Source organism: Phalacrocorax aristotelis, chromosome 3 (assembly GCF_949628215.1).
Source record: "Phalacrocorax aristotelis chromosome 3, bGulAri2.1, whole genome shotgun sequence".
Lineage (NCBI taxonomy): Eukaryota > Metazoa > Chordata > Aves > Suliformes > Phalacrocoracidae > Phalacrocorax > Phalacrocorax aristotelis.
The window spans coordinates 2,223,855-2,236,446 of record NC_134278.1 but is presented as its reverse complement, the minus strand read 5'-3'; the positions used below and the strand labels follow the sequence as shown (position 1 = coordinate 2,236,446).

At 45.9% G+C, this 12,592-nt stretch overlaps 1 protein-coding gene across 1 annotated transcript in view; it reads left to right on the top strand.

Moving 5' to 3' along the window:
• FBXO16 (F-box protein 16) overlaps window positions 1-12,592 on the top strand; it is a 42,573-nt gene that overhangs the window by 14,318 nt on the left and 15,663 nt on the right. The window contains exons 4-6 of the mRNA XM_075086479.1: window positions 6,476-6,682; window positions 8,319-8,483; window positions 9,386-9,591. Coding sequence (XP_074942580.1) covers window positions 6,476-6,682; window positions 8,319-8,483; window positions 9,386-9,591 — 578 coding nt within the window. The remainder of the gene's footprint in view (window positions 1-6,475; window positions 6,683-8,318; window positions 8,484-9,385; window positions 9,592-12,592) is intronic.

Sequence of the window (12,592 nt, the reverse complement as noted above, 5' to 3'; positions counted from 1 at the left end):
CACAAGCTAAACAGAAATATAGAAATGATGCTCCTTAGCAGCACTCTCTGATAGTATTTGCACAGTAATTTTAGTTGAACGATGATGTTTATTCTTTATGCCTAATAGGTGACTTGTGGAAATTTTTTGCATATGAACGGCTCTTTACAGACAAGTATTTTGATTTTAAGCTTATAAGGATTATTCATTTTATAGGAAATATGCTTTCCGTAACTTGTTGACATGCATGCATTTTGATAATAAGGAATTTCATGGACACCAAGAAAACAAAATAATGCAATGATTATTGTTCAAAACCCACCATTTAGCACCATAGTCCATAACTGACAGACCTAAAACCTGTCCCTTGAATATTGTTGGATGTTTTAAAATTCCCATGGGATCTTCCAGCAAAAGGACAAAAATGTTTTCATCAGAACCCCCGCTGCAAGAGCCAAAACCTGGAAACAACCTTCCTCCAAAATTACATAGGAGTGCTGAATCATCTTCTGAAAGGTTACATTTCTGACCCTTCATATGACACTAGATCAGTAGCTCTCATCACGCTCCTCCAGAGCTAATTTTCCTTGCGCTGCTGTCATCCATCATACCAATGAAAAGGGTGCAGAAAGCACAAAAGCTGCTCTTAACTCCCTTGAAAGCCTGTGGCGTTATAAGATCTGGTATGCAAAGCCTAGAGCGCTCTGAGTTTGAGAGAAACTGTGTCAAGAAATCACAGTGCTCTGGGCAGGAGTTTTTACTTTGATTCACATGACCTCCTCAAAGTGCTTGCAGGAAGTATGGGCCAGATGAAACTGCTGAAGGGTGGGTTTGTATGGCTGGGGACGCACATTCAGTGTGGTTGTAAATGCTTTATTATGAAACTGGAAGGCTGAAGTCTGGCCTAAGTCCAGAACTGTTAAGCATTTTCAGTAATATCTGGATGATGGAATGGAAAGTACATACTCATCTGCAGACGATACCAGGCTCAGAGGGATTTCATGACCTTTGGAGATTAGAAATCAGAGTGAAATGATCTGCAGTTTGATAAGGACAAGTAGAAAGCGCTGCACGTAAGAACAACGTTTACAAAAACTGCAGATCTGAGAAAAGCCAAGTACACAGCAGTTCTGCATAAAAAATTGCTGGGAATTATGGTGGATCACAAATACAATATCAGCTGACAGTGGCTTTTAATTGTAATAAAGGGAGATATCCCAAAGGGCTGTCTGAAAGACAGAGCCATCCTCAGTTCTGGTCCCTGCATTTTGAGAAAGCGGAGGACCAACTGGAGATACTTCTGAGAACAAGGCATATGGGAGAACAGTCTCAGGTCCAGAAAATACAGAAACAATCCCTTTACTGTAGGCAAGATGGAGGAAAGACGTAATAACATCTTTCCAATGACACACAAAAGATGTCCGAAAAGAGGAAGGGAATGATCTGATCTCTGTGTTCACATTGGATAGCACCAGGGCTTGAATTGTAATGATGGAGACACAATTTAGACACCAGCAAAATCTAATGCTACAGATAATTCACTGCTGGAATAGCTTGCCTAGGGGTTAGGGGTGGAATCTCCATCGCTGGAGTCTTCTGAGAACAGGTTAGAGAAACACTTGTCAGGAACGGTTTAGGTAGAGTGGATCCTGCCTCGCGGCAGGAGATGAACCAGCTCAGTGTTTCTCAACCTTTTTACACTGAAGGACCATCCAACCTTCTGGGAAAGCAGAGCAGGTTGCCTTGTGCGGCGTTGCCACAGTGGTTTTCCTTTACAGCCAAATAAGATTAAACTTTGGATGCTCATTGTTTATTTTATTCCTCCTGATTTTATTTGCATGCGTTCAGGGACTACGTATGTGCATTTTCATTTAGTTATTTTTTTTTCTGGTTGTGCCACAGAACATCTTTGATGTCTCCCAGGCTGTTGTGGTCCATAAAACACAGGTCGAGAAACAATGATCTAGCTGACCTGAAGGGACTTCATTTCTCTGTTTCCAGGCTGCTGGGCAGCCCCAAGGGACACGGGGCTGCCTGCGCTGTCACCAAGACGCGCGATGAGACCCTTGACAGTTTTTTGGCTGCCTCAGATTGCGCTCAGCTCCGCAGAGTATCAGAGGAAGCGGTGGTGGTGGGTGGTGGCAGCAGACTGCCTGTCTTACACGGCCGTTCCCCTGCACGAGTATTCGCAGGCTTTGATCCCGCTGGAGGCATTGGCGATGCATTTCCTTTGCACCAGGTCCTTTACCCAAATATTACCCAGATACATAACCAAGACAAATTGTGCTGCTGTCTTTCAGTTGAAACCCTTTTGATGGTTAAGCTGTGAAAGGGTTAACATCTCTCTGTTAATTTTTCTGTTTTATTCTAGTCGCTTTTATTCTGTATTGCACCCAGGGCAGATGCCTTGACGTGCTGCCTCTCAGCCTCCCTTTCTGCTGTGTTCTGCAAGCCAAAAATTCCTCCCATTAATTTAAAAAACATAAAAGCATTTTGCTCTACCTTAATGCTTGGTGCTATCATGCTGACACCCATGTTAATAAGTTGACAATGGAGCTGGGGTTGAACTTGTAGATTAAGACACCCAAGCTTCAGTGTCTCCAGGTGATCTGAGCCTCTCAGCTTCCGTTATAGCCAAATGAGATGTAGACAAGTCAGGGGAGCCCAGACAGTGATTCAGCTCACCCTGTGGGCTACATCTTCTGCTAGTAATTTATACAGCACATCTGAGAGTTCCTGGGGACTGGAACTTGCTTGTCCACACTATGAAATTGTTAGCACGCTACCTGGCACGAATTTGGTCTGGGCCGGTCACGCTCTTCCAGATATTGTTCAGACACAATTCGGGCATTAGCCTGGGCCAAGAACCATGCCAAATACATGGTTTGGATCCAGCCACCTTGTTTTGAAGGATAAGAGGATGATAGTGTGGACATATGTATTATCCACCTCTTGGTCTCATTTTCTACCTTTCATATCACGGCAGATATGATGCAGGACTTGCAGACAGCTGACACCCTTGGAGGGGCAGCTCTAGGCTTTGCAGGATGCCCCACAACATGGGACACTGGTGTTTGGGCAGCTGAACCCTGTCTCTGCTCACCACAGACCCCCACCTACAGACACCTCTTTACCCAGGAGCTGAATGCTAAATGCCAAGGTGCAGGAGCAATGGCCCCTGCCCAGGGATGCTTCTTGTCACGAGGCTGCCGGCTTGCCTTCCTCAGCAGTCTTCCCAGGAGTCTCCTCTTACAAAATTTCAGGTTTGATTGTTTAACTTACAGTGGTGAAAGCAAAAAGGAACAGATCCTAGGCGCTAGCTGCTAATGGCTGACAAGGAGCAGCTTGGCAGCAGAGATGTTTAGGATTTTGTGGGTCAACCTAGTATATCTTATGGACACCAGGTGCCTGTCTGCTTCTCACCCAGGTCATGGGGCTCCAATGAATACTTTCATTGGGACGGGGAGAAGATGGCTGGGGAGGGAGGGGGAAATTGTTTCTCCCTGGGTGAATCATCTCCCATCTACTTGCAAGCCATTCTGCAAGAGCCTCAGTGACTAGCGAACGAGGTCCTACATTTGCAGAGCACAGGGATGCCTGCGTGTGATTTTAACCCTGTGAACTCCTGTTGGTACGCTGGTTTGAGGGTGAGGATTATGTCCCGTTTCAGCGGCTAGTTCAAGCCAGTAAAACAACCTGTGTCTTACAGCGGAGAGGGGCCTCTTTAGGTTAAACGGCAGAGCCTCTGGCCCTGAGGTCCTGGGCTCTCCCCTTAGCGTCAGGCTGCGTTATTTGTGTGTGTGCACTCATGGATTAATTGTAAACTGATCGCGGAAGCAGGGACTGAGCACTCTGCATTGCCGGCGTAGCCTCATGTCATACGGTCCCTGGGGAGACATTGTTCGCCAGGGCTCGGGGAAAGGCACAGAAAAGGGAAAAAGTGTTCCTAGCTGTGGATAGAGAAGGTGCAGCACCTTGAAAAGGGGAATCCGGTCCAACTGGTTGGGTTGCTGTAATCAGATGCAAGGGGAGGAACTCTGGAGAAAGGCAGCCAAATGTAGGATGGGGACATGCTTGTTAATACTGGAAAATAGACAAATTATGCCTCCTTAACTACTTGGCTGCTGCTGAATGCAGGGGAGAAGAAGCTGGGTGTTCCCATGCTTTTGACTGTGTGGCGCTGATTTAAATGGAGTTTCCCTTGCAGAGTAAGCACAGGCTGAGGGTGCTGGAAAGAACTGCTTTATTGCAAAACCTGGGGCAGAATGGGAAGAGATAATAGGAGCAAATATTCTGTCTCCTCTAGATTTGCTTTTATTAGTTCAGTTAATCTCTTGGTGTGGAAGGGAGTAAGCCAGTTCCCCCCTTGTCTCTGGAACATATATATGGGAGATATTTATCTTTGCAAATGGGCAATTGCAGATTGTTTTAATGAGAAGAGGCTGTAGCTGTGATCATTAATGAGGAGTCTGTGCAGCAGAAGCTTTCCTCCTTCACCATATGACAGAGAAAGCCCTTCCTATCAAGCTGTGGGCAAGAAGGGGACAGGCAGAACCTCCTCTGTCCCCCTCTGGTACACCTTTGTCTGATTTTATTCTCCTTTCTAAGCCCCAAATCCAAAGGTTCTGCTTCAGTTTTTCCTTAGTACTCTGTTAAACATCATTAGAGGTGAAAGTTATATGCAAAACAGGGATGAGAGGGAAAGGGTGTATTCCTTAATTCACTGTCTGTGTCTCAAAGGCAGGGACATTTGGGAGCTTTCTTCTGTTTCGCTTTTTGTCTCTGGGATCTCAGGAATGCCAATTCCACCCTTTTCTTTTTGCTGACCTTCTCAAAGGTCTTGCAGAGGTGTTTGCAAGAAGGAGAAGAGCTATTTACTTCCTAGAGTTCATTCGCTGGTACTGGATTAAATACAGCCAAGTAAAAATAAAGAAACAAAAAGTCCTTTAAAATCACCTGGAAAGAAATTGCTTCTCAATTACTGTTCATCTGCACAGTACATTTTAAACTGTTATTCTGCCAGTCTTCCACTTGACTGTAGATTTTTTTGGGGGGGAAGCAGAGAAAACAGAATATCTGAATTTCTAGTCTGTTTTGTTCTGAAAGGGAAAGGAAGGGTCAAAGCATTTACCTACAATAATGAAAAAATATGGGAAGAAATGCGTGTTTTTTCTTATTATTTGTAATTTTTGGAGGTCACATTTAAATAAGATCTTCAAATGCCCCTGAGGTTAAAGGCAAAACTGAATGTGCTGTGATTTGACCTGTGGAGATCAAGCTGTGGAAAGCTGGCTTCAGGAAACAGTCCTGTGAAAGCAGGGTGCGTGTTTTGGGGATGGCCAACGCATGAGAAGGAAACACACGGGGGAAAGCAGCACTCCCCAACCAGGGGAATTCCCCAGACAGTTCAGTTTTCCCTTTGAAAAGAAGGTGAGTTTGGATGGAGGCTGCTCGTGCTGTGCTAGGAAGGAAGATGAAGTGAGACTTCTCCAAAATCTGTATTTCACCTCCGGAAAGCCACCTTTAACTGTGCCATCGTGCTGCCTGCAGCTCCCGCCGGGGATTCCTGCAGCCGCAGCGCCGTGGTCCTCTGACATTTCCTCCCTGCTGGCACTCTGCGCTGCCCTCGCAGCCAGGACTGCTCTTGCAGGTTTTGAGGCAGATTGCACAGATTGTGGCGATGAGGTCAGTCTCCTCCCAGGAGATTCCTGCTGACAGGGCCCTTTCCATCCCCTGCTATCAACACAAGTTAAAACACCAGCTACCGCCACCATCGCTCCCACCCTGTTTACACAGCTCTGTCCCGCTCCGCTCAATGCAGCGTTGTTGCCATCGTAGCAAAGCGATACCTGCTCATGTGGTTACCTAAGCGCTCCTTTCTTCCCACACCATTTTAATCCTTCTCTTCAGATACCTGTTATAAGCATAGAGATGCTGTGAAAAATCTTTGTTACTGTGCTGCCGGATCTGTGCCGCAGAATTTCCTTGTGAGACTTAGGCAGCTGATTTAAATTCTCTTTGCTCCGCTTCTCTGGACTGGGGATTTCTCTCCTATGCAGCGGGATTGTGAGAATAAATACAACTTGTGAGGCACTCAGATATTGCAGTAGTGGGGGCCATAGAAGTGTCAGGGTAGATGAGGGATCAGCGGTGAACTCATAATTTGGGACCTGATCCTGTAAACACACATCTGAGTCTCCTCCTCTCCATGAGTGAAGCCAAGGCTCAGAGCTGGTCCCAGGAGCAGAGTGTCTTGTGAGCGTGACTGTGTCCTGGACTAGGCCATCCTGGATCCTTTGAGGATTATAAATCATATGTTACGTGGCTTCAGAGTTTTTTAATGTAGCCTCTCCATTTGTTCCCAGTTCCTATGTGCTTTGCTCTTGAATGAGTCACCAGAAGCTGCTGCTTATGCACTTTCCCTTGCCTTAAATGTGTACTTTATTTTAAGAAGCTGAACCTCCGGTTTCTCAGAACCTGAAACTCCTTTTTTCAGTTTGACAAGTGGACAGATGGTCAGAGGCGGAGGATCCTGGTGGACCTGTTGGAACGCTGCTCTCTGTCACAGCAGAAATTCTGTGCCAAGCAGCTACAGGATCGAGTTCCCACCGAGGCTCTAGATTTTACCACAAGGCTTCCTAGAGTACTGTCTTTATACATCTTTTCCTTCCTGGACCCACGGAGCCTCTGTCGATGTGCACAGGTAAAAAAGCCAACATGTACCTAAGGTTCAGAAAGTCAGGTGGAGCTAGTTAAAGAAAAGAAAACAGCCCTCGTTTTCAGCAAAGACTTACCAGTGCTGTTCTTCATAGTGCAAGGATGTCTCCTGACTCGGCAATGTGGTGCCAGATGCTTAGTGACGCTTGTATGGGACCGAACGCAACACTTTCACAGATCCTAAATTAAGCCAGATTGGCCAAGAATTACAAAAGGGAAGAGTAATTTTAGATGCTCAGCTCTAAGGCATTTAAAATGTGGGATTTTACAAGACTGATTCTTCCCAAGAAGGAGGCCTGGTACTTTCTGAAAATCATGTTCTTTTAAAGTACCTTGCACCGTGTGCGGAATCATTAATTGCTTTGGAAAGTATTGGCTTGTGCTGGTTGCAAAGAACTGCAGATGATTCTTTAGGAAATCCAGGTCCTTTAAAATGCTGGAGGGTAAAGGGTTGGATGTGGAGAAGCAGAGAAGTTACAGGTGTGCTTTTGAGCACAGTGGCTAAGACTCCAAAAATATGTTTGCATGAGATAGAGTGCTGTGAGTTGATGCCCAAAGTAGTTCTGAACGAATAAGTTCAGATATCGGTGACATTATTACTGCACTGACATAGCACTCCATGTAATACGACAAATATATCCACATCTCAGCTTGTTTAAAGCTTGCTCAAGTATCTTTCTCCAGCATTTGATGTTTTATGTGGATGCAACTCACACTATTCATTCACAGGCAGGGAGAAGGCAGGTTAGGAAATTACTTAGAAAGAGAGATCTTTACAGTGCTACTTGTGTCATATCATGGATAGCTCCTATTATAAGCGCAGCAGTGCCAGTAGATGATGTTTGTCCTTAAGCTGGCAGAAACATTGTACGCAAGGTGACTGTGTGATGGACTAGAACAGAACATGAGTAGGAAGAAAATCTTCAGGAGGGGTCTGTCAGATGTGGCGAGTTTATAGATGCTGGTTTTCTCAGTGGAAACTAATAAAGGGTTTATTCAAACTCCTGTGTGCTTACTGAGTGCAAGTGCAGGAAGCTGCCCTGTATGAGCTGGAATTTCTTCTCTTGGCTGGTGATTTTGGGAGTATTTCACCATGTGAAATGGTCTCTTCTCCCAAGTAAGTGGTGATAGGACGAGAGGAAATGGCCCCAAGCTGAGTCAGGGGAGGTTTAGGTTGGAGATGAGGGAAAATGCCTTCCCTGCCAGAGTGTGCCAGAGAGGTGGGGGAGTCCCCATCCCTGGGGGGGTTCAAACACCATGCAGACGTGGCACTTGGGGCCATGGTTTAGGAGGTCTGGGGGTGTTGGGTTGGCGGTTGGACTTGACGATCCTAGAGGTCTTTCCCAACCTTAATGATTCTGTGATTCTGTGATTCTATGTGCTGAAGATCAGCTAACACTTAGAAACGGAGCATGTCATGAAGACCTTGCATGGTTTAAATGGTTTAATGAAAGGTTTAAACAGAGCATAGAGTGCTGAAGAATTGTACTAGTTTAAGGTCACAGGGGAATTACATCCACAGCACAGAAGTCTCTAGCTGCAATCTTGGATGTTGAAACCATCTTGGGGTTGCAATCTTGGGGTTGAAACCCCAAGGTTTTCAACTTACTGGACATTCATAGGTGAGCTGGTACTGGAAGTACCTGTCCGAACTGGATCAGCTCTGGATGCTGAAATGCCTCCGTTTTGGCTGGTACATCAACTTCTCTCCAACCCCCTTTGAGCAAGGAATCTGGAAGAAACATTACATTGAGATGGTGAAAGAGCTGCGTGTCACAAGACCGAAGGTACATACCTACCACCTCTAGGGATGTTCAGGGCCAGTGGGAAAACTGGGCTGGTTGGGTGCCTACCCCTTCGCCTCTTTATCCTTCTGTAATCTACCACTGGTAAAATGGAAGATACAGACTTTTAAATTAGAATCTAAACTAATGTGTTGCCATGTGCTTTACTTTCCCATCGTCCATCCCTGGTATGGGGGAAGTGAAAATCAGACTGGTTAGGAGAAGCAATCACCAAGGTCTCACTCTGCTATCCTTTCAGGGTATTCTGGAGTAATCCTCTAATCTTCCCTCTCCAACACTCAAGGCTGTTCCCCTCTCTTTCTCCCCAGTTTATAGAGCATATGATAGCTTGCCTCAATCTGAGAAGCAGGGGTGGGGTACCCAGCATCACCCCTGCTGGCATTTCAGAGGCAGTTTACCTGGTGGAAAGGAAAAAAAGCACCCATTATGCCTGTTATAGCCCTGGGTATTGTCTCTTTCTCTCCTCTTCGAAGGTGGCAGGACCATTTTGGGGAGGTGGATCATTACTCAGTAGCCATTGCTTTCTCCTGAGATTCATTGATGCCATGCCTGGTTTGCAGGGCTGCAAGGGTGGGATTCTTCTGCCCTGAATTCCAAACTCAGCCCTCTAATTTTAACCAAACTCCTCCATAGGCTCTCCCTGTAGTCAATGGAGAGAAGCCAAAGCATCTCAAAACAGTTCAGCTCAATTTAATACAGATTTTGGGACATGGGTGATGACATGCACTGTCAGGGTGCCTATTTCTGTCCACTGACCATAATGGAGCCTGGAGAGACTAATTTTGAGTTAACAACCAACTCTTAGAAGTCTAAAATTAGGCAAAATAAATCTCACTTTCGTTATAGGCTAAAATGTATTTTCTGCTTTTCTTCTCTCTTATTAGACTCCTTCAAAGGATGAGTTTGTAGTTATTGACGTGCAACCAGTAAGAAGCAACGTCCCAGAGGCAAAACTTTCTGCGCTAGGAAGGAGGGCAAACAAGGGAAAAAAAGAGCTCCCACCGTGGCGTTCATCAGACAGGCACCCTACAGACACCATCCGATTCAACTACCTCGACAACCTCGATCCCATCGAGCAGGCTAGGCAGGCGTAAGAGCTTGATCTCTTCCCTTTTGCTTTTTCTGTGATGTAGGGCATGTCCGTGTCGTTTGCAGGCTCACTCTGCCTGTGCTCCAAGCTGCCTGCAAGCCTTATAGTTCAGCAACCTGGTTGCAAACCCACTTTGCTGCTCTTCTGGCTTTTCTTGGATTGATCCTGGTCCTGTTGTAGTTGCAGCTGCGCTACTTTGTGCCCTTTCAGTGCAGAGCATGGGCGCAGCCTGTTAGTGTCTGCCTATAAAATAGGCTGTAGCTTCTGGGGATGTTACACAGCTGTAATGGGGAGAATCAGGACAAGAGTTTGTTCAAGAGTTTTTAAATAAAGCTGCAAGGTTGAGAGGCATCTGCGGTTTTTGCACAGAGAGGAAGAATGAATTAATTGTGATGAAATATAACGCTATCACTTCAAGGATCTTCTGGCTGAAAAGAGGTTTAGATGATTGAATGGGGGTGCGGGTGTAAGAGTGTGCATGTACTATAGAACATTTAAGTAATGAATAGTTTTTGTATCTACACTGCCTGGGATAGACCACCTCAATCCATCAGTTCTTGGGCTCCCAGGATTATCTGGTCAGCAACCGGCAAAAGAAAGGCATTTCCACCCTCCAGTATAGTTTTGCACATTGACTTGTGTTAGGACTGCCCCATGTTTTCCTTTGATGCATCTGGCATCAGGTATTTTCAGAATCTTGGATCTGTGGTCAAATTTCTGTGCGTTGACAAACATCAGTAGGAGCAATAAGCAAGGAGGCTGCAGCAGCTGCCCGTGTGCAACGTTTGGCCCATTTCTCATTTAAATCTCTGTTAATACCGCCTCTCATTTTTCCTGGGCTCACAGCGGTTACCTCATTCAGCTGATGTGCAGTAACTTGTGAAACTGGCAATACTACCATTAATCTGAGCCTGGTGAACAGGTAATGGATTAGCTTGACCGTTGCCTAGTTTCTGTGAGAGTCCCTGTGAAAAGGACTCCACAGACGCTCACCCAACCAAATGTGCGGAGAGGAGGAGATTCCTCCACTCTGCCAACAAAAACCTTGGGAACCAACTGAGCCACAATGAAAGTACCCAGATTGTTCTTTAAGTAAATAACTGATAGAGCTGAGATTAGCCCTGTGCGCAGGAACAATCAACCCATGAATTACCCCAGCCAAGTGATTATTTGGCTAAGCAGTCGTGCACTCGCGTAGGCTCTTTCTCAATGTGATTAACTTTGCTGGACCCACCACTCCTCCGGGGTGTTCCACAAAGTTCCCAGTGTCTGAGCAAAAGCCTTTTATGAATCATTTTTTAATCCGCGTCCCCTAGTCCTAGGATACTGCACTACTTCAAAGAGCTTTCCAGTTTCCACCTCACCCTCTTTCTGTGGTATGTTTCCAAACTCTAGCACCATTTTGGGTAGAGTTCTTTGAGGCTTTTAAATATTTTGACAAAATGCCTCTTGTTGCAAATGGATGTCCTGATACTATTTTTCAGCTGTGCTAAATGTTTCTGTGTCGTTGCTCCCAAAGGTTTCTGAGGTTTAGGGTGTCCCTTGTGCTGGCCATGACCTCGTGTCAAAAGTGGGACAAGCCTTGTTTGAAGAGTTTAAAAGTCACTTGTTCCAGCATTGAGCAGATGCAGCTGACAAGAAGATGTAAATGATTCTGAGTTGCTAATGATACAGTAAGCACACTGACTGTTTTCTTCTCCTAAGTGAGATTTGAGCCTCTATTCATTTGTGCAATGGAGAATATTTTAATGCCTAGTGTTCTAGCAAATCTGGCATTTATCCGTAATTATAGAGGATTATCGCAAGGAGAGAAATGAATTGTATGAGATTTGCTTGTTTATCAAGGATCTTCCTTTAATATCGCTTAAGCTGAAAGTAATTGCTAGTGTGTAGTCTCATCTGTAATGACTACTCAGCAACACAGGTGTGCCGTTTCAGGTGCTGGCCCAGCTTCCCACTCACTTAATGAGATTCTGGTGCTGCTTTTCTGTGGACATGTTGCTGATATAGTCCCCTCTGCAGTCCCTTCCCAGAAGTCCTCCTGCTAAGGGTCTAGATAGCATAGGATAGGATAGGATAGGATAGGATAGGATAGGATAGGATAGGGTAGGGTAGGGTAGGGTAGGATAGGATAGGATAGGATAGGATAGGGTAGGGTAGGGTAGGATAGGATAGGGTAGGGTAGGATAGGATAGGATAGGATAGGATAGGGTAGGGTAGGGTAGGGTAGGGTAGGATAGGATAGGATAGGATAGGATAGGATAGGATAGGGTAGGGTAGGATAGGATAGGGTAGGGTAGGATAGGATAGGGTAGGATAGGATAGGGTAGGGTAGGGTAGGGTAGGATAGGATAGGATAGGATAGGGTAGGATAGGGTAGGGTAGGGTAGGGTAGGGTAGGATAGGATAGGATAGGATAGGATAGGGTAGGGTAGGGTAGGGTAGGGTAGGATAGGATAGGATAGGATAGGGTGGGGTAGGGTAGGGTAGGGTAGGATAGGGTAGGGTAGGGTAGGATAGGATAGGGTAGGGTAGGGTAGGATAGGATAGGGTAGGGTAGGGTAGGATAGGATAGGATAGGATAGGATAGGGTAGGGTAGGGTAGGGTAGGATAGGGTAGGGTAGGGTAGGGTAGGATAGGATAGGATAGGATAGGGTAGGGTAGGGTAGGATAGGGTAGGATAGGATAGGGTAGGGTAGGGTAGGATAGGATAGGATAGGATAGGATAGGATAGGGTAGGGTAGGGTAGGGTAGGGTAGGGTAGGATAGGATAGGATAGGGTAGGGTAGGATAGGGTAGGGTAGGGTAGGATAGGATAGGATAGGATAGGGTAGGGTAGGGTAGGGTAGGGTAGGATAGGGTAGGGTAGGGTAGGGTAGGATAGGATAGGATAGGATAGGGTAGGGTAGGGTAGGGTAGGACAGGATAGGATAGGATAGGGTAGGGTAGGGTAGGGTAGGATAGGATAGGGTAGGGTAGGGTAGGTTAGGGTAGGGTAGG